The following is a 25,563-nucleotide window of genomic DNA, read 5'->3' as shown; positions in this document are numbered from 1 at the left end:
AATTTTTAGATTCAATTTCCTATAACATTAAAGAATGTTAAGCATAAGGGTATAAGAGGACTCGTAAGCCGGCTCATGCTCGACTCAATAAATGGCTATTGAATAATAAATTTTCTTTAAAGTGCTAAAAATATATTAAAAATTTATTATTTTATATTTTAAATCAAGTTATTTCTTATTAATTATTCCTCTAATACTTATTATATTTATCATTTCATTATGATCTGAGTTTAAATTAATATTTTTTTTATGTTTCTTACTAAACAAGAGTCGGCCCAAAGTTCAAGCTCACCATGAGAGTGGCTCAAGCTTGACTCGACTCGACTCAACTCGTTTAAGCCCATCGCTAAGCACAATTCAAAATTTGTGCCTACCCGACCCAAGTTGAACTGTAACCCGAACCAAACCTATTTAGATCGGGTTTCGACCCGACCCGTGAGCCGGAGAGAACAGGAAGAAAGAAAAAACAGCCAAAACGGCGAAGGAGAACGGACGTGGAGGCGGAGGAGAAATGGCGTGGGGGCGGAGAGAGAGAGGGAACCTCCATGGAGTAAAAGAAAAGCTTCCAAATGTCACCTTCCTTTTTCCCTCTCTCTCTCTCTCCCCACTCTGCAGAATAGATGCCGATGCTCTGCTTTTCTTTCCACCCTCCCTCTCAATCACTCTACCACCCTCACATATTCATTATTCAATTCGCCCTCGCTTGACCTACCTGTCCCACCACCACGAGCTTCCAGGAGGAAGACGATAGGTTGTCGCTGAAAGGAGGAAAGAGGGGTCTGCTTTTTGGAACACGGAGATTGATGGGTTCGCCAACCGGACTGGGAAGCGGCTATGACTACTCTTTCAAGATCCTTCTAATCGGCGATTCGGGGGTGGGAAAGAGGAGTCTGCCTGTTACCTTCATTTCCCACTATGTCGATGATCTGACGCCTACTATTGGTGCGGATTTTTCTTATTTGTTTATGATTTTGTTCCTATGGTAGCATTTGTTTGGAGTTGAATTGATGTTGGTGATGGATTTGATGATTTGATGAAATGAATTCAGTTTCTTTTTGTTAGGCTACTTTGTCTATGTGCATGTGAGCTGTGATTTCTATGGATTTTTGCTTTGTTGGAGTATGTTTTTTGGCGATGGTATGAATAATCTATGGGTAAATAAAGTCATCTATTAATTATATAGAGATCAAACACCCAATATACAAATTGTGGGGTTCTTTTTTTCTATTTCCCCCAACCCTTCAAACCAAACAAGGATGTAATTTGATGAAATATTGCAGAGGAAAGTTCCATAACAAGAAACAGTTGTGCTTTAGACAAGGATGTTTAATTGTTTAAATAGCAAATTAGGCTCAGGAAATGGAGGGAACTTGAAATTTTCCTTATTTTAGCTCTCTAGATTATGCAATTTACTTGAATCTTGATGAATATTTCTATATATATATCAAATAGAAGAAATACAAATCTCTATGATCAAATGAAAGTACCAAATATCACTGGAGAAAGTTTAGTTTGGAGAGAGAATAAATGAATGATTGAAAGGTCTCCATTCTCTTCAGCAATCTCAAATCCATAATAAAAGAATTAAAAAACTCCTTTCTCCCTCTATGTTAGCCAGAATAAACATTGTGGTTCAAAATAATTGTATTTATATACAAAAATTTGAATTTAATTTAGCTCTGAAGTGTAGTTTTTTTATTTTTTTATAGTGGCTATGTAGCTATTGTAGAGTTATCTTTATAGTTGTAATACCAGGCTGCATAGGTAGATATGATATAGGGTATGAGGGAAGGTTGGCTTAACTAAGATGAAGGATAAGGTGATGGCCTCTATTTAGAAACTTAACTCTAGAATGTATCTCAAAGTTCTTGGACGAAGAATGCGGCAGACATTGTTGTAATATTGAAGTTTGGAGAATTCGGATGAAATCAAAATGTGTTGGGCTTCTAAAAGGCGGACAATAAATTGAAATGGCGAGTTACGACACTTCATGTAGTATCATTGACGTGCGCATTTACAAGCTTATAAATTGGTGAATCTTATGAAAGTTCTTATTTATTATAGCATATTTGTTATTCCCATTCAAAATATATCAACTTTAACATTATCATATTCCTATGTGATATGTGGACAAGGGAATAAATTGATTGCTTTGTATTCAAGTTATGAAATGTAAAAAAAATCCTTTTCTTGAAGTGATGTAAAAGATTGTTGGAGTTTGCTAGGGTCTTTTAGAGAGCATTGGCCAATTGTGAAGAAATTTGATGTGTTCTTTAATCATAATATGATTTATATTCGGTTTGCATCAAAAACTTAATTTTCTTGTATTGGATATATAGGTGCTTCCAATAGTTATTTGAGATGAGGTATATGTTATTTGTAGATGATATGATTTTAGTAGGCACCTTTCTGTAGTAAACAAACAAAAGAACATTGATAAATTTGTTTGAAGGAAAGGGACTCAAAATTAATGGTGGTAGATATGCAATTTTAGTTGACTGTGATTTATAGTTGATAATGATCTAATGGCAATGTTACTTGGTCAATTAATGCACATTATAGTGGGCTAGATGATAAAGTTATTTTAGAGCTAAGGTTTAGTCTGTAAAATAGTTATGCACCTTACCTAATATTGTATGTTATAAGATAATATCATAGGTATTAACTATGCTTTATGGTTTCTTGTGCTTTGTGTTGCATTACTCGTCAATGACCAAGTTATGTGTAGTAGAATTAAAATTTTTTAAGACGAATGTGTTGTAAATTTGAAAAATTATGATTGTATTAGACGGATGACTAAATTGCATTTATGGAAGAGAATAGAATGTAAAGTTAATGTGGTGCGTTTGAATTTGTAGAATAAAGTGGGCAGGAGATGCATTGATTAGGTTGATGAATAGATTGACAAGAATGATAAGGAAAGGGGGTTGATCAAAGGTAGCGTATATAGAACTAGAGCAAAAAGTGTAAATTGGAGTTTGTAACTTGTTGATAACTAAATAAGAACGAATGGTCATAGATTCACAAAATTAGAAATAAACTGTTTGTATAAGACTATTAATGATGCTGGAAATTTACATTGTCAACATTCTTCTAATAGGTTATAAGTACGATTTTGGATGCAAGAAAATTTTAGTTTTGAAATTAGCTGTTAATTTTTGGAAGTGTGGCATGGACGATTGAAACTTTTTAAAACATTGTTCATTATTCTTAAGGATGGTTATTGGATTCTACTCATAATTGATTTCTTTCTATATCTACTAATATTTTCCTTAATGTTTGTTTGGGGTTTACGTTTTGCTTCTTATTTTTTCGCAAATGCAACTCATGGACAAAAGATAAAGTATCTAGCTTCACTCGTAGCCCCTTATTAAGTCGAGGAGGTTGTTTGCGAGTGTATAAACTTGCATATTATAGAATAAACAAATTTTGTTCATATTTGAAAAAACAATGAAAATGGACCATGTAACCTGAGAATTAACAGCATTATAAAATAGATAGGTTTATTGTGATGTCTGTAGCTTGCATTCCTGCTATGTATTGTAGTTATGCGTTTTATTTTTAATAAAAAAATAAAATTATTGTCGCTAACTACTCTAGTGTTTGGTTATGGATGATATTTTTTAAAGTAGCAGTTGTTTTTTGGAGTTAATCATTTTGAGAAAAAAGGCGTTCGGTTGGATCTCACTATCTGAAATTCTTTCTTATTTCAGGTGTGGACTTCAAAATTAAGCATCTTACAGTTGGCGGGAAGAAACTTAAGCTTACAATATGGGACACCGGTTAGTTGTAATTGAAATCCTAGCCTAATTTTTACAAGATTGAGTATTCTAATATTGAGCTTTGAACACGTAGTAATGTCAGTCCAATTAAACTTCTAACCTTCAACTTTTTCACAGCTGGGCAGGAGAGATTTAGGACGATAACGAGTTCCTATTATAGAAATGCTCGAGGAATTTTTCTAGGTATGATATGTTATTGCCAAGCTATATTTAACACTCAAGTGAATTATAAAAAAATCATATTTTCTGTGATGTTTCTTGCTATTCTATAAGTGATTCATTCAGGATCTTTTAAGGTTATGTACAAATACCTTGTTCTCCTTTGTTATTCCCTAAATCATAGGACCTTCTTTATAAGCTCAATTCTTATAAATGGAAATTTAAGTTTTGAAAAATTATTCAACAAGGCTCCTTGGGAAAAACTAGAAAGTGCTTTCAATCTAAGCTTCCTCATTAGCAAAGCCTTGATCAACATGCAACAAGACAATATCTTGAGAGTAAAAGGATATTTTGTAAATTATAATCAGATTGACTATGCTATATGAGTCGGTGAGTTGGGCAACAAAGAAATTATTGACAACCAAGTTGATTAAGGGTAAAATATAAATTTTAAGAAAAATGTAAAATTAGGAAGCAGGGAGTGCGAGTTATTTGAGAGATGATGTGAGCAATACTATTGAATAAAAGATATTGTGGCCTGAGAATGTCCAACCAAGGGAATAGAACTCCAATTAGATGGACAACTAAAATTAATGCAAAAAGAATTTGAATGATTAGGTTTAGTAGAAAGAAAGAAAGCAAGAACTGTGAAAAAGTATCCACAAAGTACTACTAAAACCTCTCGTGGCACCTATCATGAATGGTGGAGTTGGATTCATAAATCCCAAAATGGTTGGGATGAGGATGGGATGAGGATGATGATGATGATAAAATTGGGTTTCGGTTTGGATGGAGATAGAATTAATGCAAGGAGAATTGAAAGGAAAAGGTGTAACTGAAACAAAACATGGCAAGAAGTGCAAAAAAACTTTCATAAACTGCAAATGGAGGATTTATAAAGCGGAGATTTGTGGCGCCTTAATTCGACAGATTTTTACAGTTTCATTGCTGAAAAATAGTTGGTACCTTAAGTTCAACCCTTACCACAACTATTATATGGATAACTTGTTGACCTTTTGCTTTTCTAAATACTCTTTTCATGTATTTTAAATTGTTTTGCGTTACCTTTTATGATTTATGGCGAAGAAGGAATATTAGCTTGATAGAATCCCGAAAAATGTGTACCATCCATCCAATCCCACTCTTCTGCTGCATCAGTGCCATTATCATCAAAACCTTCTCATATTGTTGTTAATCCATAACAAAGAATGATAATCTCTCTCATCATAGACTGTTGCACTTATGTCTTTCTCTCTCTCTCATCCCCCTCCGTCCCATCCACACACAACAATCTGTTTCCTCTCTGATTTTTCAAAATGTTATTTACAAATCTAGCACCCTCTTCATTCATTTTTCAAGTTTTCACTCAAATATCAAAATTTATGATAAAAGTGCAACCCATATTTTTAATTTTTTATCAAGTTCTCAATGGTCTGATAGTGGCATGCGTAAATGCGTTTGTTTGATAGTTCAAAAAAAATCACCTAGGTGCTAGTTTTGTAAAGGACAATGGTTCAAGTATTATGTATGTAATTATCCCTTTCATTATTAATTTTTTTGCAATCACATTGATCCTCATGTCATTGTTCCCAGTGACTTGATTAATCTACAAAAGATCATATTGATTGCTTGACATTTCTTTTTAAGATTGGTTTAATGCGAGGCATTTCTTTTTCTTGATGGGAAACAGCTTTCTGCACCACCTTTTCATTGTCCCATGTTGCTCTAATTTCTTACTGCAATTGATATAACGTCGATCATCTGATGATCCGATTAGATGAGTAGATGTTTTAGATTCGACTTGTGTTAAGAAAGGCAGAGGTAGACCTAGGAAGACTTGGGCTTATTGTATTAAAAATGATCTTAATTTACTAGAACTAAATGAAAATATGACACTAAATAGGACGCAATGGAGAAAAAGGATTCATGTAGCCGACCCCACGTAGTGGGATTAAGGCTTTGTTGTTGTTGTTGTATACTTCTAATTGCACAAAGTTCTAACTATTTATTCTTCATTACAGTCTATGATGTTACCCGAAGAGAAACTTTTACAAACCTATCAGAAATATGGGCCAAAGAAATAGAATTGTATTCTACTAATCAGGATTGTATCAAAATGCTTGTTGGCAATAAAGTTGATATGGTATGATATCTTCTCTTCTCCTTTGATTCTCAGATTTCCATAAAATTCTCTAGACCTATTAATTGTGATTTACATTTGCTTAAATTTTTTATAGCTCCTAAAAGTTTCTCATATTGCATGTAATCCCTTGAGACTTCACTAGTATAACATATTCTAGTTTTGCCAATTGAGAATGCAATTAGGAATTTACAAACATTTTCTATTTTGTAAATTTAGGTATTTAAATGTTATTTTTGTATAGATGCTTGGAACATGCCCAGGAACATGGAACTTTTCATGAAAAGCTCCGGTTTTTTTTTTTTTTTCTTTTTGAATGTGTGACCTTAATTGTACTCCTAATTTTTTACTGTTGATAGAATACTGTATTTTTCCACTGGGTTCTCGATTTCCATATTCTATGTGGGATGTTGCTTATGATTATGATGATGATTGATGTGTAAATATGCAAGTTTTAGTGCTTATGATATTGTAAAGCGACATTTACATGCATACCAGTTCCTGTGTATTTACATAGCTAACTCCTAAAATTAACCTTTTACATTTAAATCACCCAAACTTTCTTATGATATAAAAAATACTATTGTCTTAACTTTTGAAAAGTGAAATACACCCATATATGTAAAAGTTGAAATTTATGTGTTAGATATGTATATACTTTAAATTCAAAAGAATTAAGTGTTTTATATGACAATTTTCCTATTTTAAATCTTACCATTTTCTTAATCAAATTTAACAGGAGAGTGACAGAGTGGTATCTAGAGAAGAAGGAATTGCATTTGCACGGGAATATGGATGCTTGTTTCTCGAATGCAGTGCAAAAACAAGGGCGAATGTGGAGAGATGTTTTGAAGAACTTACGCTAAAGGTACGAGTCAAGAGAGGACTCTGGTGAGTAGGTCATGTATGAATTATTATGAAATATCAAACACAATTACCACCATCACATCAAAAATATCACGATCACTATCATTTTAAAAGTGAGAGACACATTTTAATACATAAGTTCATGAAACCAAGGCGTTATAAGTGTAAACATCAAACTTTGGGTTATAGATATGTACATACATAAGAATTGTGTGATATATATATAAATTTTCCTTGAAAAAATTTGGGTTTTTACCTTTAATATTTATAATAATTTGAATATTTCTTTCATGAGCATTTTCAAAATGTTTTATCCTGCCATTTTAATGTGTATGGGAAGCTAATCATATTGGAAAATTTCACACGAGAACCCTCACTTTTGGATAAATATCATATTTTCCAAATTTTTAATCATCTCATCTGTAGGATACAACAGTAGAGATTTGGCACATGGAACTTGTTATTTAAAAAGTGAAAGGGGCATTTACATGCATACCATCCAATTCCTATATATTTAGATATCTAACAGCTAAACTTTAATTTTTTTACATTTATACTACTCAAATGATTAATATCTCATAAAAAACACCACTGTTTTAACTTTTAAAAACCTGAAATTCACCATTTTATGCATAGGTAAGGTGGCATGCATGCAAAAATTGAATTTTGGGTGTTAGATATGTAAATACATAGGAACTGAGTGGTTTGCATGCAAATCCCCCCATCAAAAAAAATCAGCAAGCAATTCAATTAAATTTGGACCACGAATACATAAATAAAAGAATCCATAAAAATGTTAAAATAATCCCCTAAATTATTGCAATTAGTCATTTCAGTTCCAGAGTTAAAAATTGTCAATTTAGTCCTCATACTCTTTTAAATTGGGCTAAAATAATTTTTATGTAGAACTAATTTAACATTTTTATAGACTCAGGGACGAAAATGAATCCATATAAATCGCCCGATTGTAGACAATTTTGACACCTCTAAAATGAAATAGGTTCTGGCCACGCACTAATCCAACAAGATCATTTATTAAGAAAATCAAGAGGTCCTCCATGATTGAGGGCCATTTAACATGATTTTTGTCTTGTTTTTCTAATGTAATTGAAGGGTTATTTTGATATTTAAGAGCTGCTTATTTGGATAAGGGCTTGTTTAACAAAGCAGATTCTGGAGGTGCCCAGTCTGCTTGAAGAAGGTTCTGCAATTGGAAAGAATAACTTTCTGAAACAGAGACAGGAAAGCCATAAGAACTTGGCTGGTGGTGCCTGTTGCTCTTAACTTCTTATAGATTTGATTTATTTATGAATTTATGTACATTTAGTTTGTATTTGTTTGCTCTTCAGGACAAAAATAGTTTTCATGAGTGTATAGTAATCTTTCTTCTTGCGTTGATTCATTTGCTGCATTTGTTGTCTTGAGAGGGAATTCTCTTATGCAAGAGATTTTAGACAACTTGGGTTTGAGTTTTTTAGCTTTGGCAATTTTATGGGCATTTACATACCAATTCCTATGCGTTTACATATATAATACCTGAACTTTATCTGTTTGTACCTACAACTGTCAAGAAAGCTATGAGTTGTTTCACGCCTTAAGGGAGTTGAACACGGATGAATTTTTTAAACTCGAATTACAAATGAGCAGGACACGAATAACTCTTTGTTAGATTGTGTTCCACTCATTTTTAGGGCTGTCAAAATGGATATTTGTGCGCAAACGGCTTGTGTTCGGCTCGTTAAGTAGCTCGTGTTTCATTTTTTTCGCTGAGTACATGAGTTGAATATGAATATTTTTTTTTTGCACTTGATATATAAATGAGCCGAACACAAATAAAATTTTGTGTGGTTGTGTTCGGCTCGTTTTGACTCGAAATATATATATACATAATCAATTAAATTTATTAATTTAAAAAATATAATAAGCATATATTAAAGTCTATTTAATGAATATTTTAATATAAATAATAAGACTTGAATTTTGTGTCTACTCTTAACATTCTACGACTATGTGATAAGAGCTATTAAATCAGCTCTTTGTTTGCAAATAACTCATGTTCGGCTCGCTAAGCAAAAGAGTCAAACACGACAATGATATTTTTTAACGAGTCGAACATGAACAAAGCTTGTGCTGGCTCTATCTTAGTTCATTTACGCTCCTACTCATTTTAACTCAGAATAAAGAAATTATATATATATGTTTAAATTGCAACTTATTTGATCACAATTGTTTAGCGTCATTTATAAAACAAGATTGGTGCATATTTGAATTCAACACCTTGAATATACTTTTTTAATTAATATAAACGAGTCAATTTTGAGTCGAACATGAGCCAAACATGAACAAAATTATGTAAGTCGAGTCGAGTCGAGCGTAAACATTGTTCAAGAGCAATTTCCAACATAACTAATTTAGAACTAGCCAAGCTCTCGGTTCTTTTGCAACCCTATTTATACCATAAATCCCACCCAATTCCTATGTACTTACACGAACTTTACCTTTTTTATATTTATGCCACCCTTTCAAGCTTGTGCAAGGTGATTTGTACATGAAAAATCAAAGCTTAGGCGTCAACTTAAATTATTATTATTATTATTATTATTATTATTTTTCCATTTATATCACTTAAATTTTTGAAATCACAAAAAAAATATAACTAAATATAATTATTTTAACTTTTAAAAAATAAAATACACATTTTCATATATCGGTATGGAGGCGTATATGTAGATTGAAGATTAGGGGTGTGATATATAAATACATATGAATTGAGTACTATGTATATACTCGTATTTTTTAAGTTGGGTTTGTTTTAATTGAGTCAAATCAACTTGTGAGCCGGCTCGTGCTCTACTCAATGAATGGTTGGTGTGTTGAGCCAATTTATTACTAGCCCCGACTCAAATTGTTGGACCTTCAACCGGCTTATTTTAAAATTATTAATATAAAATGTACTTAAATTACATTGAAAATTAATATTATGAGTATGAATAAATTAAATATTTTAGAATTTTTATTTTAATTTTTATAGCAAGTGTTTTTAGTATTTATTATTTAAATTTAAATTTTTTGTTCTTTTATTATAATAAATTAGTTTTAGAGAATTCATGACAGTAGAATAATTAATAATTTTCTTAGTTTTACATGAGAATACAACATACTTAGATAATAAAAGTAACAGACAAAAACACCAGAAGTTTTCGCACAAAAAATCTAGAATGAAAAAAAAACACAGAATTTGACATAATTGAAGTGATTACTTGTAAAGATTCTTATCCCACGGGCGATATTTTTATAGCAAGTGCTTTTTAGTATTTATTATCTAAATGTTTATTTTTTTGTTCATTTATTATAATAAATTCGTGTTAGAGAATTCATGATGGCAGAACAATTAATTATTTTCTTAGCTTTACATGAGAATACAACATACTTAGATAATAAAAGTAACAGACAAAAAACCACAGAATTTGTCATAGTTGAAATAATCTTGTATGAGTGATTACTTGTAAAGATTCTTATCCCACGGGCGAGAAAATGTTACTCTTATCTCTTGACTTATAATGATCGTGCATAGAAGAGATCATTGCCACCTTATATGGAGCGGTCGCAATGGGCAGCAATTGTCAGTGTTTTGGTACACTGACACGATGTTCAGGATGATGCATCGTTTTGTATGTTGCTTTGCGACTTTGTGATGTATGTTGTTATTTCTATCATCCACAACAGTGGTTGGCGGTGGCCTATAGGTGGCGGTTGACATTTTTTATTGGATCTTCTATAGGTGTTGTTAGATATGCTCATATACCATATAAGGGGCAAATGTTGGAGCGGAACGGAGCGAGTGAGCAAGTGTAGCGGAGCTCGTGAGCGGAGTGAAGCGGAAGTATCTGTCCAATCGGAGGAGTTTCATTAATTGGGTTGGGGGTACGAAGGCAACACCTCGGCGATACGATACAAAGGTATTTATGTCTTTTTTTTCATGGGTTTTATCTGTATATATAATGTGTAGCCTTATGGGTATATTCCGATCTTTTATGGAATAGTGAAATCGATGCTCTGCCGAGGACCTAGGCACATTGCCGAACTTCATAAATTCCTGTGTTATTTTTTTCATTTTCTACTTCAATTTTTTCAATTCCTACACTACAGGTGCAAAAGCGATGTCATGTTTCAGCTCGTTCTCTAAGCTTTGATCTTCTTCTTGCTCAAATTCTTGGTTCCCTCTTAGGAAAGGGGCAGAGCTTTTTATCGAGTCTAGGAGAGAAATCTCTATAAATAAGAAAGAAATTGAGACCACTTTATTGGACAGTCTTGAGAGATTCTCTAAATTGGACGACGTTTGGTAAACTTTTGAGTAATTTAATGATGTCGGAATTGAGCGATCTTAGGCTTCTTGGATTCGCCTCGCCAAGACACTCGATTTGATTATAATTTTGTCAGATTCAGAATTCATTTAACATTCTAATTATACACCGAAAGCCTCCAAAAGTGGTTTAACAGCTCAATATGGGCTTGATTTAATTCAAATTGAAGCAAATTTGCTAGAATTGGGTCTGTCTTGTCAAGTCGATCAATTTCACTATAAATTTGTTGAATTCGGAGTTCTAAATACCAGTTCTGCCAACCCAAATCAAAGAAAAAAGCTTGCGTCCGTACTCCGGACGCAAAACTACGTCCAGACAACAGACACGATACATCAGGGTCAGTTTTTTTTTTTTTTTTTCCTTCATCGCTCCAAAACTTTTGAGTAATTTAATGATGTCAGAATTGAGCGATCTTAGGCTTTTGGATTCGTCTCGCCAAGACACTCGATTTGATTATAATTTTGTGAGATTCAGAATTCATTTAACATTACAATTATACACTGAAAGCCTCCAAAAGTGGTATAACAGCTCAATATGGGCTTGATTTAATTCAAATTGAAGCAAATTTGCTAGCATTGGGTCTGTCTTGTCAAGTCGATCAATTTCACTATAAATTTGTTGAATTTGGAGTTCTAAATACCAGTTCTGCCAACCCAAATCAAAGAAAAAAGCTTGCGTCCGTACTCCGGACGCAAAACTACGTCCAGACAACAGACACGATACATCAGGGTCAGTTTTTTTTTTTTTTTTTTTCCTCCCTCTCTTCCGGTGTATCGCATTCGTTGTTCGGAACACGAGAACTCAATATCTTTTTCCAAATCTAACACCCCCTGACCCCTATCCACATTCTCTTGATGACGCGGATGCTCATCGGGCTGATTGCATTAATCTCCTCTTAAGCTGCTTAACAGTTAAAATAGTTTTTAATTTCATTCATTAATTCTATTTTTACTCCACTAATCACATTTATCAAAAACCCTATTAACCACTTATTACCAAATCCGCCATCTCCATGAGTGAGCCTCCAATCATCCCTTAACATATATCTAATAATCAAAAATAGGAAAAAAAAAATATTTATACGAAATAAATTAAATATTTTTTTAAAATATTATTTTCCTTAATTATATATATATATTTCCAATTAAAGAATACTATCTTGCTTATAAATCCAACCCTCCATCTCTTCTTCCTCAACTCTCTTCCATGGCGACTGCTCCACAACCTCCTCTCCTTTCTCTCCTCCTCGCCTCCCTAATTTTTCTTCATGGTAAATCTATTTATTTGTTTATTTTCTATTTGGAAGATTTACATACATACCCATCAATTTTTTTGTATTTACATCTAAGACCACAAAAAAACATCTATTTTTATAAACATGCTATCTTATCTATGCATGCAGAGGTGTATTTCACCCTTTTTTTTTAAATTATAGTAATGATATTTTTTATGTGATGTGATATAATTTGGTGTTTTTGATGTAAAAAAGCAAAATTTAAGTGTTACATATATATGTAAATATGAATGATTTGGGTGTATTTATGTAAATGCCTCTTTTAATAATTACATTATCGCAAAAATTATAAGATAAATTGTTGATTTCTCATGCTTGCCTTTTTATCAATTTTTTATTTTTTTGAAAAAGTCAGACCACTGCCAGAAAGCTGCCACTGCTGCATCTGGACATGTGCAGTGTGAAAACACTGCTTTCAACTTTTTGAAAACGCATAAGCTGTCAAAACTAAGTTTATCCAAACAGACCAATTGCGTTTTTAAAACACCACTGCAACAAATAAGCTGCCCCAAATGGGCTGCTAATGTTAAATTCTACTGACTTAAATACAAATTTAAGTGGCAAATAAATTTATAGATAATAATTATGTCAACAATTTATATTTATTTAATTTACTTTAAAATGAATGCGATATAATTTTTTTTTATTATTCATATATTACAATCATATCAATATAATTTTAAGAAAATGCATCCTAATCAAGGGTTGAGATTTTTTCGTGAATTTCGATATTTGAGTGAGAACTTAAAAAATAAACAAAAAAGGAGTGGTAAATTTGTAAATAGCAAATTTAACCGGGTCTCTATGTAACTTCCCCTGTTCATATCTGACCAGGTGTCTCAGCCGCAACCTTCACAATACGAAACAACTGCCGATACACCGTCTGGCCGGCGACCCTCTCCGGCGGCGGCACGCCGCCACTCGAAACCACCGGTTTCGCCCTCAACCCCGGCCAAGCAACCTCCTTCTGGGTCCCCCAAACCTGGTCCGGCCGCATCTGGGCCCGCACCCACTGCTCCACCAACCCCGCCGGCGCCTTCTCCTGCCTGTCCGGCGCCTGCGGCCTGCGCCCCCGGCTCCATCTCCTGCTCCGGCGCAGGCGGAATTCCTCCGGCCACCCTCGCGGAGTTCACTCTCCACGGCTCCAATGGCAACGACTTCTACGACACCAGTCTCGTCGACGGCTTCAATGTGCCGCTGGGGATCAGTCCCGACGTCTCCAGCTGCAGCGCCACCAGTTGCGCCGCCGATATCAACCAGCGGTGTCCGGCGGAGCTGCAGCAGCTCGCCGGCGATGGGAGCGTGATTGGGTGCAAAAGTCCCTGTTTGGCGTTCCGTACGGATCAGTACTGTTGTACGGGGCAGTACAACAATCCGCAGACTTGTACGGCTACGGATTATTCGAGGGGGTTCAAGAGTTTGTGCCCGCAGGCTTATAGCTATCCTTATGATGATGCCACGAGTACTTTTACTTGTTTTGGGGCTAATTATGTGATTACTTTCTGCCCCTTCTGGCTTTAGTGTGGGGATAAATATATATATATAATCGTGAGCTGTAGTTAGAACAGTCTCTTTTGAAGGTCGTAAGTTTCTTCAGGTCACAAGTTTGAATCCTCTTATGACCAATTTACTGTAGTAAAGACAGTTGTCAAATATTTAGACACATGATAGTGTCTGGGGCTCTTATAATATTCTCCGATATATATATATATATATATATATAGGAATAAGGATATGTAATAAAATTAAATTGATGAAGGTTATTTGTGTGAGGAATTATATACATGAAATATGAATTTTATTTGTTTGTGTATGGCTTCTATGCTTTTATATTTATATAGAGAACCTCATTTACATACATACCAGTTAATTCCTATGCATTTGCATATCAAACACCTAAACTTTACATTTTTATTTATTTATTTATAACACTGAATTCTTTAATAACATGTACAAAATATGATTATTTCAAGTTTAAAGTGGTGAAATTCGGCTTTTTTGTGCATGGGTAAAAGGTTATAGATGTAAAAATTAAAGTTTAGGTGTTAGATATTTAAATACATAAGAATTGGGTGGTATTTTGAGCCATGTGAATATGGATGAATGCGAGTGTCCTCAATGATATGAATAGCAATATAGATATACAATTTTTTAAAAAGAATGTTGTAAAGCCGAGATATAAAAGTTTGGGCGAGAATTATAAATATATATTTTTTTTTCAAAAAATCATTGATAGCCACCATTGTCATTGCTTCAGACCACCTATGTCTTATCGGTTTTTGCGATGATACTGACATCAGCTTTTCATATGCATCCCTATCATCAGTCTTACTTCACAACACCCCGAGTTGTTTCCACTTCCCTAACATATTATGACACTCCTCCATAGTATAAGATAATCCCCACTTATGTATTATTGCTCCCAAATATTCAAGGGCTAGTAAAGTTGTAACCTATATCAGCATAGTTGAAATATTTAAATTGGGTTAGACCCCATAGTTTTTATCTTTTCAGGTTTTCTAAGTAAAAAGCTCTTGTTGTTCCCTCTATCAGTTCTTCTTATATCTGTGTAAGTGTTGGATAGACTTATAATGCTAAATATGTTAATATATCACTCTACCGTCATAAATTCTCTCAACATGCAACACTTGGTGTAATGATATATATGTAAATCATATAAATATACATGTTAATTAAGTAGTGTATGAATTATAAGTCAGTATTATCAATTTCACCATTAAAAAAAAAACTTTAAAATAGTTCAATTATTACTCTACTGGTTATTGGTCTTAATCTATATATATATATTTAAGATTTTTAAAATCCCGGAGATATTAAAGTGAAATCTAAAGTTTTTGTTTTGACTACAAGGAGAACCTTTTTAAAATTGGATTTGTAGAATTCTAAATTCTTACACTAAATTCCTTCAAAATTACTGACAATCAGGAATTTTACTTATTGCTCTTTTCCTAAACATAAGAGACATTGGAGTCTCATGTTATAATAAAGGGTTCGTTTGGGGCAACTTATTTGGTGTTGTGCATTTTCATGCACCAGCCCTGTTTGACATCTTATGCATTTTTAGAACGTCGAAAACAACGTTTTCACACCGCACCTATCTAGGTGCGGTGGGAACTTTCTGACAGTGGCCTGGATTTTCCAAAAAAAATTAAAATTTGTAATAGTCATCACACCCAGCTTATCAGCAGATTATTCAATAAATTGCAGCTGCCCCAAACAGACCCAAAGTCCCCTTAACCCTATAAAAGCTCACAAGATTCTTCATTCATTTACATAATTGCAATTTCCTGATGACAATATTCCAATTACAACAATAAATTGTGTATTAACCTAATTGTTCCTATAGTCTACAATTAATAATCCCGTATCACAATTTATTTTAACTATTTATTAGTCAACAAGAAAGTAAAAGAAGTTTTTAAGGTTAATACGTTAATGTGTCATGATTAATTGATATGAGAAATTTACAACTAAATTTTTACATTATCACCTAAAAAAAGTAAGAAAAATTAGTTCATAGAGAGATGTGACAAAAACACAATATCCTTCATTAAAAGCAAAATCAGAGTTACACAGATAATGAAAAGATCACACCCATATGCTACAAGACGATCCTCCATTTTACAATGTAGTTTCCTTCTTGACATCTCTCAAATCTCTCAACACAAAATAACACTCACAATCACACACACATAAAATGGTCTCCAAGCCTTCTCTTGTGCCCTCGAATATCTATCCACAACAAGAGCCCTCACTTATTTATCTACAACAAACGAATAAAATATGATTTGTGTTCGGTTCGTTTATATATCGAGTGCAGGAAAGTTATTCGTGTTTGGCTTATTTACTTAGTGAACAAACTGAACATAAGCTACTTAACAAGTCGAAGGGTCTATTCACAAATAACGAGCCGTCTTGACATCCCTATCCTTTCTTCTTTTCTCACTCACTTTTTTTCATTATCTCTCTTTTGTCCCTAGGTTTTACGAACAGACATATTTAAATTCAAAAATTTTAAAAAATATGTAACTATTTAGTAAATTATTTAATAAATTAGAAATTTATTTAATTAATTACACTTGAAATTTTAATTTTTTATTAATTAAACATGTAAATTTATCTAATTACAAAAAAATTGATATCATAATAATTAGTTATGAGTTATTAATCAATCAAATTAAAGGCGCAACACTCTCGCGACAATCTTTCCATCTCTTTCCATCTCATGCCCTAAACCCTCGCCGACGATCCTCACCTCACTCCCGGTTTCGCCTAAAACCATCACCAGTTAGAGCTAACTAGGAAGGTAACGACTGGATCGCGGCGTACAAAGACCTCCGAAACTCCAATCTTTCTCCTCCTTCCGGTTCGCTCCTGCCAGAGACAATCGAGGAAGGTAACCCTCGTATTTCTCAGCTGCGCTGAATTCCGGAAGAATGTCTTCCAACGGGATTTACTAAATCTGGGATTTAAGGAAAAAAAACGGGGGAAAACGGAATTTTGGAGGGTTTGAAGTAGTAATTTTTTCCGTTTTGCTGGATTTAGTTTAAGCCCCGCTTGAATCCTACTAAAATCCTGCTACCAAACAACTCATTTGTTAGGCCTTTAGCTTCCAGCTGAGGAGAGATGAAGGTGAAGGTCATATCTCGTTCCACAGACGAATTCACCCGAGAGCGGAGCCAAGACCTTCAGGTGAGCATGCATATTACTGGAACATTTGAGCCTTTTTCTAGTTTTTCTCTACAATGATTTACTCTAGCAAAGAATTCGATGATATTGGTTTTCTTTCCATCTATAGAATTCAAAGTGTTGAATTCTAAATTGTCCTTTTGTGAAAACACGCCTTAGGGTTAGAATCCAGCGAAGGAGGATGAGAGTAATTGAGGAAATCTCTATTGAGAAACGGGGAGTGGTCGCTTTATTCGCCTTCTCGCTCTCTATTTATAGGGGCGTATTTGTACATCTATAGAAAGGAGAGAACTATTATGGAAACTCTCTTTAATACAGTTTAATCGTAATTATTTACTATTAAATCTGTATTACAACTTGAATGCAAATATGGATGTAAGTGGTTGATTGACGTGCTTGAGTTTGATCTGAAGGTCGAGGCGACTAGTCGAGTGGTGATCGGACCTACAGAAGTAAAAAAAATCGGTCGGTCGAAAGGTTGTCGTCGGGTGCCCATTGTGAGGAATTAAAACGATCCCGGACTGTAGGAGTGGTCTGCTGACTGATCCCCTCGTTATAGTGTGTCGGTTGACTTCGACCGAGCTATCGGTCGTTGGATGATTGGCTGAGATTATGCTTCTGTAGACTGATGCCTTGATTTTCGACCACCGTTCTGGGTTGCTTGATTGTTTTGAGATTCGTGCTGACAGTTTTGGTGCATACATATTAGTTCCTCAAGTTTTTATGCTTATTGACAACTACGATACAGATAAGGAAACTAGTAAATAATTATTAACATTAAAACCATGAACTAATTGAATAATTGACTTTCTTTGGGGTTCCGCGCCTAGTGCGCTCTATAAGTAGGTATGAACCGAGCCTTGCATCATTTGTTGTTAGCTTCTCTTAGTGTAACCAAAGAAAATCATGGCTGATGGTTCGAGTCGGATCGTCGCGGATACTCAAAGGCTCTCGAAAGCTCGCTTTCAGGTTCCTCCTACAAAGAGGAAGAGAATTGTGAAGAAAGAGAAACAGTTACAGACCGAAACTACTTCGATCGACATGGTCGTCTCGTTTGATAGCGCTGAGGTACAATCGCCAGAAAAGTTCGCCAAGAGACCTTGGCGTTTGGGCCAAATGCAAACATGACTGCTGAGGAGGTTGCCATCGGGGAAAAGGAGCCGGATGGAGTGACGACGTCGACTTGCTTTAGCATCTACCCAGAATGACGGAGGCACTTCATTGCAAGAGAGAGATAACATTTCTAGGGCCATCTCTGAGATGGGTAGAGTCATGGGTATGCTAGAAATCTCTTTTAATAATTACTAGCTATTTTTTATAACCTCGTTACATTGAGTTGGATGCAGATGAGTCGATTGGGTCAGAGGGTCGCGAGGAAGGCGGGCTCACCAAGGTCACCGCAGAGTTCAAACCCATTGCGGTGTATTGTCTTCAAGCCGAGCACAACAAGCTCTTGCCTTTGGATGCTCCGTCGGGGCATCAACCGCCCGACTCTTTGCCTGCAATAAGCCCTCGACAAGGACAATTGACACAGCGACCACCATCTCCTGGAGCTGTGGAGCGGAGGGCAGGTGAGGTTGGATTGCTGACAGAGTCGGTTGGTCTTTCGGAGGGAACGGACGAAGATCCGATCGTGAACTCTGTGCAGGAGTTGTCTGCTCGCGTGGATGTAGAGATGGCGGCTATGCAGACCGAGCTAATCGCCCTTTGAGGTGGCTTAGCCGAGGCGCTACACGGGCTGGAGGCGCTTTGTTAGTTGTCTGATCTGGAGAAGTTCCATCGTGAAGCTGGTCGGATAGATCAGATTAGGTCAGACAGGAATATGGTCCTTCAAAGGTTAACGAGGCGCTGCACGGGCTGGAGGCGCTTTGTTAGTTGTCTGCTCTGGAGAAGTTCCATCGTGAAGCTGGTCGGATAGATCAGATTAGGTCAGACAGGAATATGGTCCTTCAAAGGTTAAGTCGGTGGGGGGGTTCCGGCTGAGGCATTGAAGGACCCATTCATAAAAATTTATGTTAGAGACCAATAATAATGCTATCTGCAATAAATCGACACTTAAATAAATTTGAAATGTTGTGTGGTGTGCAACTTATCATTATGTGACTTCATTTTCGTTTTATGCGCTCGCCTTATAAATATGATAAGGTCTCCTCTTTTCCACTTTACGTGTTCTATTTTCTTTCTCCGTGCCTTCAGTCTCTCTCTGTTTTTTTTTTTCATATTCTTGTTCCGTGATGGCTCTGAAATATTCCCCCACCCTCTTCGGCATCTGTCAAGGAGGCTGATTCTTCGTTTTTGACAAAAAGTGAGGTGAAGGAACTGGAGATGAGATATGTTTTTCATGCCAGCTTCACTCTTCGGAAGTTTCCATGGTCGGCTCGCACGACTAACATCGTGAGCAAAGACCTGGTATTTTATCGAGACCAATTCAAGTATGGCCTCCGGTCACCTCGGTGCGACGAGCTCCAGAGTGTATTCAATACATATGGGGTTATCCCGACTGAAGTGCTACCTAACTCCGTGGCCGCAATAATGACTTTCGTTCTTTTTTTGTTGGCGGGAGCATATTTCGTTATCAATCAATCTTTTTAAGTATTTTTTTACGTTTAAAGTCGATAAGGAGGTATTTGCCATGCTCTTGGTGGGCAAGGAACTCCACTTGCTATGAGTATATAAAAAAAAAACACTGAAAGAAGAAGTTTCTAGTCGGTTGTTGCTCTGGCGCTTGGGGGATCCAAATCAAGGCGATAGAGCGCGCGGTGCCTAAGCCGACGTCTCCTCCTGAGAACATGAAGGTTAGCGGGAAGTTGTTATTCGACTGTCATTTCTCTTTTCCTCATTATACAACCGAGGCGATGGTTACCCGTGTGCTGACGGGTGAGATGACTGAGGAGCTGTGACGTCTCTCAGATATTGAAGAGGATGTCCGAGTGAAGGCGACAAAAGAAAAGTTGGCCGCCAAGCACTGCAAGCGAGAGCGTCCCTCGGGGTCAGGTACTTTTGTCGGAGACGGGACCCGCTTTCTTACAGTGGCCTCGAGATACTTTGCCTCCATGTTTGATCATAGTGTTATTATTCAAGATAAGGTGACCAACAAGATCATCGTTATCGCTTGAAAATGTGCTTCTCATTTTTTTGATGTAGGGGAAGGAGATAAGACAAGTTTTATTTTTGAGGATGAGACAACGGCCGCAGACCCTTCTTCCTCGAAAGAAGACGTGTCGTCCAGTGCGTCATCGATTTTCGCTGCTCCACCGAACTCGCAGGTCGGTGGTTCGTCTTTCGTTGCCCAGTCCGAGCGGGCAGAGGTCAGCCGACCCCTCTCCTCTTCCTTAATTGCATCGTCATCGGGGGTGGCTTGGTCTCCTGGCTATGATCCCTTGCCTTCACAGGAGGGGAAGACCGTCTGCGGGGGAGGAAAAGAGCCGGTGGAAGGTGTGGCGGTTCCTCCTCCCCCTCCGTTGAAAAGGAGTAGAGAGGCCTTTGAATGGAAACTTGCAAGAGCAGCCCTGATGGATTTGAATCGACACTGGTCGGCGGTTCAGTCTTTTGGACACGTCGAGGGACTGACACCATCCATCAGCCGAGAATAGTGGCATGTCGTCGCTCCTATTGGAGTTGTTATGGTCTGAGAACCTCTATCGAACCTTGAAAAAATTTGGTCGCCAAGAGCTCTGTCTGAATAGTTCTCGGCTCCTTTTGATGGTTGCATAGACCTCTCACTTCCAGGCTCCGACCTTGATAGAGGCTCTGAAGAAGATCAACTCTCTTGAGGTGGAGTTAAGGAGGGTCTGTGACAACTGAGACCGTTTGCAGCTGAAACTGGAGAACGCGGGTAAGACTAATTAGGAATCTTTTGTCGCGACAGAGGCTTTGAAGAATGTGGTTTTTGAGCTGAAGGAAAGAATTACCTTGTCCGTTTCCAAGGATGGTGACTGAGCTCAGGTGCGGGGTGGATTATGCCATCCAATGATTCATCCATCACGGCTTGGTCGACCCAAAGCACTCCGACCCGGAAGAGTTTTCTGCCTTAACATCTGATAATTCAAACGGAGTTTTTGGAGAGGAGGGCAGTTTGGGCAGTGAGGAAGGATTGACCACCCGTTAGGGCTCTGTTGTTCGTAGATACTTGTGAAAGAAGGATCTTCTCTTTTCTCTTTTTTTTTTTGAGGAAATGTAAAAGCGAGAATATTAGTAATTCTATTTACTTATTTTGGAAAAAGACTCATTAACATTTTGCTTATTTTGGATTGGTTATGTTTTGATTGATCGTGTGCTCATCTTACGAGTCGATCTGTTGTTTGGGGCGACCGATTCAAGCACTCTGTTTATCCCGCTCGATTGGGTTGTTGCCTCTGGAGAGACTTGCATCTGGGGCGACCTTTGTGGCTTGTTGTAAATTTTGTCGCTGGCATGTGCCTCTGTCACTTTTAGAGCTAAACCTTGAGCCTCAGATATCATGTTCTGGCCGACCGTTATTTAGTTTTTGGAGGATTTACTTTAACTTAAATTGTTGATTGAGAGCCGAATCATTCCTTGAACCGTTGTCTATATGATCAGTTAAACATAACGACTAACTGGTTTGCATCGATCTTAGGTCACTACATACCCTCACGCCGTTCGATCGATTGGGCCTTTGTCTCAGCCGAGTTTGTTTCTTTTGCCACCCGCTAGGATTATCCTTGAGGACTTGTCTTTGGGATGATTTGATCTACACTCTTTCGCGGATTTTGTCGCTAACGAGCAGATAATCATCTCTGGTGACTAGGTCTTTTCGACTTTAGGTGCTTGGGTTTGCGGTGTGAAGGTGGAGCAAGCAGTCTATTGATCTATCTTAACCGGTTGCTCGGATCACTTGTATTTTTATGCATTTTTATGCGTATCACTTATCTTAAGTGATTTGTACTATATTTTTTTTTGTTTCTATCATTATTATTTTGCTAGGCGTAACTGCGCATCACGAATTTTAGGGTCGACCGCTATTCTAGTCGCCCTTCGCGATGTCCTTGGGTAGGTTGAGTTCCCTGAACTTTGGGATTTTTGGCGGCTGACCATATTGACGGGTTCGGCGATGTCTCCTTATCACGTGATTTTGGTGTGTGAATGCTAAGGGTTGCACTGATCGCGATGCGTGTTCCGCTATTCTCATTTTCGGAAATGCAGCTGTCGTCTTGTACCGTCACTGTGCTCGCCGCCCCATGATGGGTCCCTGTGTTGGGAGACTGCTGTTCCTGATGGATAACTTCCCTCTCAAAAAAGGAGGGAGAGGAGAGTCCCCTGCTGTTTGTGCCTGTTGTTTATATTAATACTGATTTTCTATAGTAGTTTTTTATGTTTTTTACATGACATGAACTCTGTTATTGTAACTGATGAGTAGAAATATGAGAACTTTGAAAAATTCCCGTACTTGTCAGAGTGCTTATTTGTTTTAATCAATAGAACATTTAGGGCCCCTGAGTCGAATATGAGTGTGGTATTTGTGCTAGCTAATCCGGACAGAGATTTTGGGGATTATTGAAATGGCTGTTTGCATACTAGTTTGCACATAAATAGCACACAATTCTTATGCTTTTGCATATTTTACACTAAACTTTCATATTTACACATAAACCACTCAAATCTTTAATAACAAATAAAAAATACACAATTTTCACTTTTTAAAAGTGATATATATCCATTCATGGATAGGTTTAAAGCATAGAGTGCTATTTAAGTTTAAGAGTGAGATATGCAACTACATAAGAATTGTATTCTACATATGTATTTTTTTCCTTAATTACTTTCACTGAAAATTTTCTAGCATGTTTATTGCAGCTTCTGCAGATTATGAACTTACATTGTTTTACTGATTTTATTAGAAAGTTTTTCGAAATTATGATCCGAATCTTCGGACTCAAGAAAAGGCTGTTGAATATACGAGAGCTTTAAATGCTGCTAAGTTGGAGAAGGTAATTCTTTATACACTGATTTTTTCTTTAAAAAGGTTTCTCAGTTCTATTTAATTTCCAATTGATGTTAATTTATTATTCATCAGATTTTTGCTAGACCATTTGTTGGAGCATTGGAGGGGCACATAGATGCTGTATCCTGCATGGCAAAAAATCCAAATCATTTAAAAGGAATTTTTTCTGGCTCAATGGATGGAGGTGATCTCTATTGTTGTTTCTAGCCGTTTTTTTTTAATATTATGAAATCAGAATTTCGTATTCAATACTTTATCCAATATTTTGTAATTTATTTTTTAATTGCCTCATATGATCTGGATTTTATTTGGATCTATAAAAATGTTTCATGAATTTAATTTTATATATTATGACCCATTAATTTCAGCTTCACTCAAATTATTATCTAATTGTTTGTCTCCAAGCTCATTTTTGGGTTACTTATTGTAATGAAATTTGAATTTTACTCATTGTTTTCATTTTTTAAAGCTCGAGCTACTTTTGTATAACTTAGTATGTATTTTTATTCAAATTCTGTCTAGTTATTTTCGAGCCTTTTGCTTTTTATTTCAGGAGAAAATAGTTTGGGGTATTTTTTTCTGTTTTACATCGAGAAAATCATGCTAATTAGTTATAATCAATATTTTTCATGACTCATGGCAAACAAATTGTTTTGGTAGTCACATCTTTAAAAAAAACACACTGCCCTTAAAACTATTTCAGATAGGGGTGTAAAAAATTGACCCGACATGCTAACTCGACTCGAACTCGAGTCAAAAAATTCGGGTTCGGTTTGCTTGAATAATTTTCGGGTTGTCTTTATGCTAAAGATCCTAACATGTTTAGTTTTTTTGGGTCGGGTTCGGGTTGTCCCGCCAATCCGAAAATGACATGCCAATCCTAGATCGACTTGTAATTTACTCGCCAACCTTGAATTGACTCGAAATTGATTCAATTTTAACTCAAATAGCTGTTATTTCTAATGTTAAACCGTTTATACTGGCCGGGCTCGGGTTGGCAGGTTGAAGGCTGATCAGGTTTGGGTTTTGATTCTTGATCCATATAACATTCATGTTGAGTTTGGGTCATACCTATTCGAGTTTGACCCAAACTTGAGTATGACCCTAACCTGATCCGTTGAACCAAATTGACACTCATAATTTTATATAGAACCTTTTGTTTCAAGTAGTTTTATTATGATACATTTATTATCTATAGTAGGAAAGAGAATACCTTATTAAACCTGACCCGTTGAAGCAAATTGACACTCATAATTTTTGATAGAACCTTTAGTTTCAAGTAGTTTTATTATGATATATTTATTATCTATAGTAGGAAAGAGAATACCTTATTATTATTGGAATTCCATTTTTGTAAAAAGTAAAGAAAGGTAATTAACTGACATGCTATGGACTTATTGCTTTGTTCTGAAGGATTGTTTATGGTGCAACTTGATGTGCTGCTTTTTCCATAGGATCTATTTTACCTGCTTGCAAATTTAACTATTGATCAAGTTGATCTATTTTGAAACCATTTTTTTATTTTTCTTAATGCAGTTTCTATATTTTTGTAATAATAATGAGTACGATTTATTTCCATAGGCTCTACTTTTCTGATTTCTTTGCTGTAAATGGAATTTTAAGTACTCATTTGTAGTAATTTGTTTCTGTAAAGTTTTAGTGTATATAATTTTTAATATATTTGAAATTGCTTAAAATCTATTGGGATCAAATGATATTAAATCTCTTTAAAATTTTATGAGAAAGAAACCCCACTATGCAGAGTCTAGTAAGTTAAACATCGGAGTTAAATAACAATTTAATTGGATTTTGGCATGCAACCACATCCATATTGCAAAATTCATGAAATTATTATTTAAATTTCATGGTTTCTTAAATTTCTCCTTTTTTTCTTAAAAATTAAGAAATAATTTTTTAAAAGATTTAAATATAAAGTGGCTTTTAAATTTATATTAAAAATAAAAAAAGTGTAATCTTAATCGTAAAGTTAGGAATGTGTGACATCCTTTCTTCATCAAAACTTAAATATGTTAGCAAAGGGAAAGTATCATTCTCTTAAAGTGGTTTGAAAGGACTATCAGCAACACTACGCCTTGAAAAGTGAGTGAAAATATTTCATCTTAGATTTTTAGTGTTTTGTAAATCTTGGCTATACATTTCCCAAATTATTTAGAAATCCTGAAAACATTCGAACGACTTGCCTTTTGACTTTGTAATGTAGTTGGATAGTGCTTTAATAATGGGACAAAATCTCTTTTTGTTGCCATTTTGCTTAAAAAAAAAAA

General features: G+C 35.6%; 2 protein-coding genes and 1 pseudogene across 4 annotated transcripts in view; all 3 read left to right on the top strand.

The window, feature by feature from the left end:
• Positions 1 to 448: 448 nt before the first annotated feature.
• Positions 449 to 8,338, top strand: LOC110024672 (ras-related protein RABC2a-like). 3 transcript variants are annotated; one of them, XM_020724776.1, is made up of 6 exons: positions 449 to 942; positions 3,714 to 3,782; positions 3,900 to 3,965; positions 5,963 to 6,084; positions 6,821 to 6,949; positions 8,119 to 8,338. In XM_020724776.1, exons 1-6 carry the CDS (start codon positions 804 to 806, stop codon positions 8,230 to 8,232), a joined length of 639 nt encoding a protein of 212 aa, XP_020580435.1. In that variant the 5' UTR covers positions 449 to 803; the 3' UTR covers positions 8,233 to 8,338. The 3 variants fall into 3 exon arrangements, with proteins under 3 accessions (XP_020580435.1, XP_020580437.1, XP_020580436.1); XM_020724778.1 differs by having other exon boundaries at positions 6,821 to 6,972; positions 8,119 to 8,177; XM_020724777.1 differs by lacking the exon at positions 3,900 to 3,965.
• Positions 8,339 to 12,518: 4,180 nt separating this feature from the next.
• Positions 12,519 to 14,127, top strand: LOC110024680 (annotated as a pseudogene).
• A 2,709-nt stretch (positions 14,128 to 16,836) lies between these two features.
• The window catches only part of LOC110024679 (DDB1- and CUL4-associated factor 13), a gene marked incomplete at its 3' end in the record, with an annotated part of 20,155 nt that continues 11,428 nt past the window's right edge, over positions 16,837 to 25,563 (top strand). The window contains 4 exon segments of the mRNA XM_020724788.1: positions 16,837 to 17,023; positions 17,229 to 17,319; positions 23,175 to 23,264; positions 23,351 to 23,462. Of these exon segments, the coding sequence (XP_020580447.1) occupies positions 17,254 to 17,319; positions 23,175 to 23,264; positions 23,351 to 23,462 (268 nt within the window).

This window comes from Phalaenopsis equestris, unplaced genomic scaffold (genome assembly GCF_001263595.1).
Source record: "Phalaenopsis equestris unplaced genomic scaffold, ASM126359v1 Scaffold000266, whole genome shotgun sequence".
NCBI lineage: Eukaryota > Viridiplantae > Streptophyta > Magnoliopsida > Asparagales > Orchidaceae > Phalaenopsis > Phalaenopsis equestris.
Note: the sequence above shows the minus strand (reverse complement) of the source record. Positions and strands in the feature narration are given on the sequence as shown.

What these genes read in the sequence shown, in the direction of transcription:
- LOC110024672 (XM_020724776.1), top strand. Translation starts at nt 804, where the DNA reads ATGGGTTCGCCAACCGGACTGGGAAGCGGCTATGACTACTCTTTCAAG. An exon ending in GCTTACAATATGGGACACCG is followed by an intron (nt 3,783 to 3,899) that starts GTTAGTTGTAAT and finishes ACTTTTTCACAG; the next exon opens with CTGGGCAGGAGAGATTTAGG. An exon ending in TGCTCGAGGAATTTTTCTAG is followed by an intron (nt 3,966 to 5,962) that starts GTATGATATGTT and finishes TCTTCATTACAG; the next exon opens with TCTATGATGTTACCCGAAGA.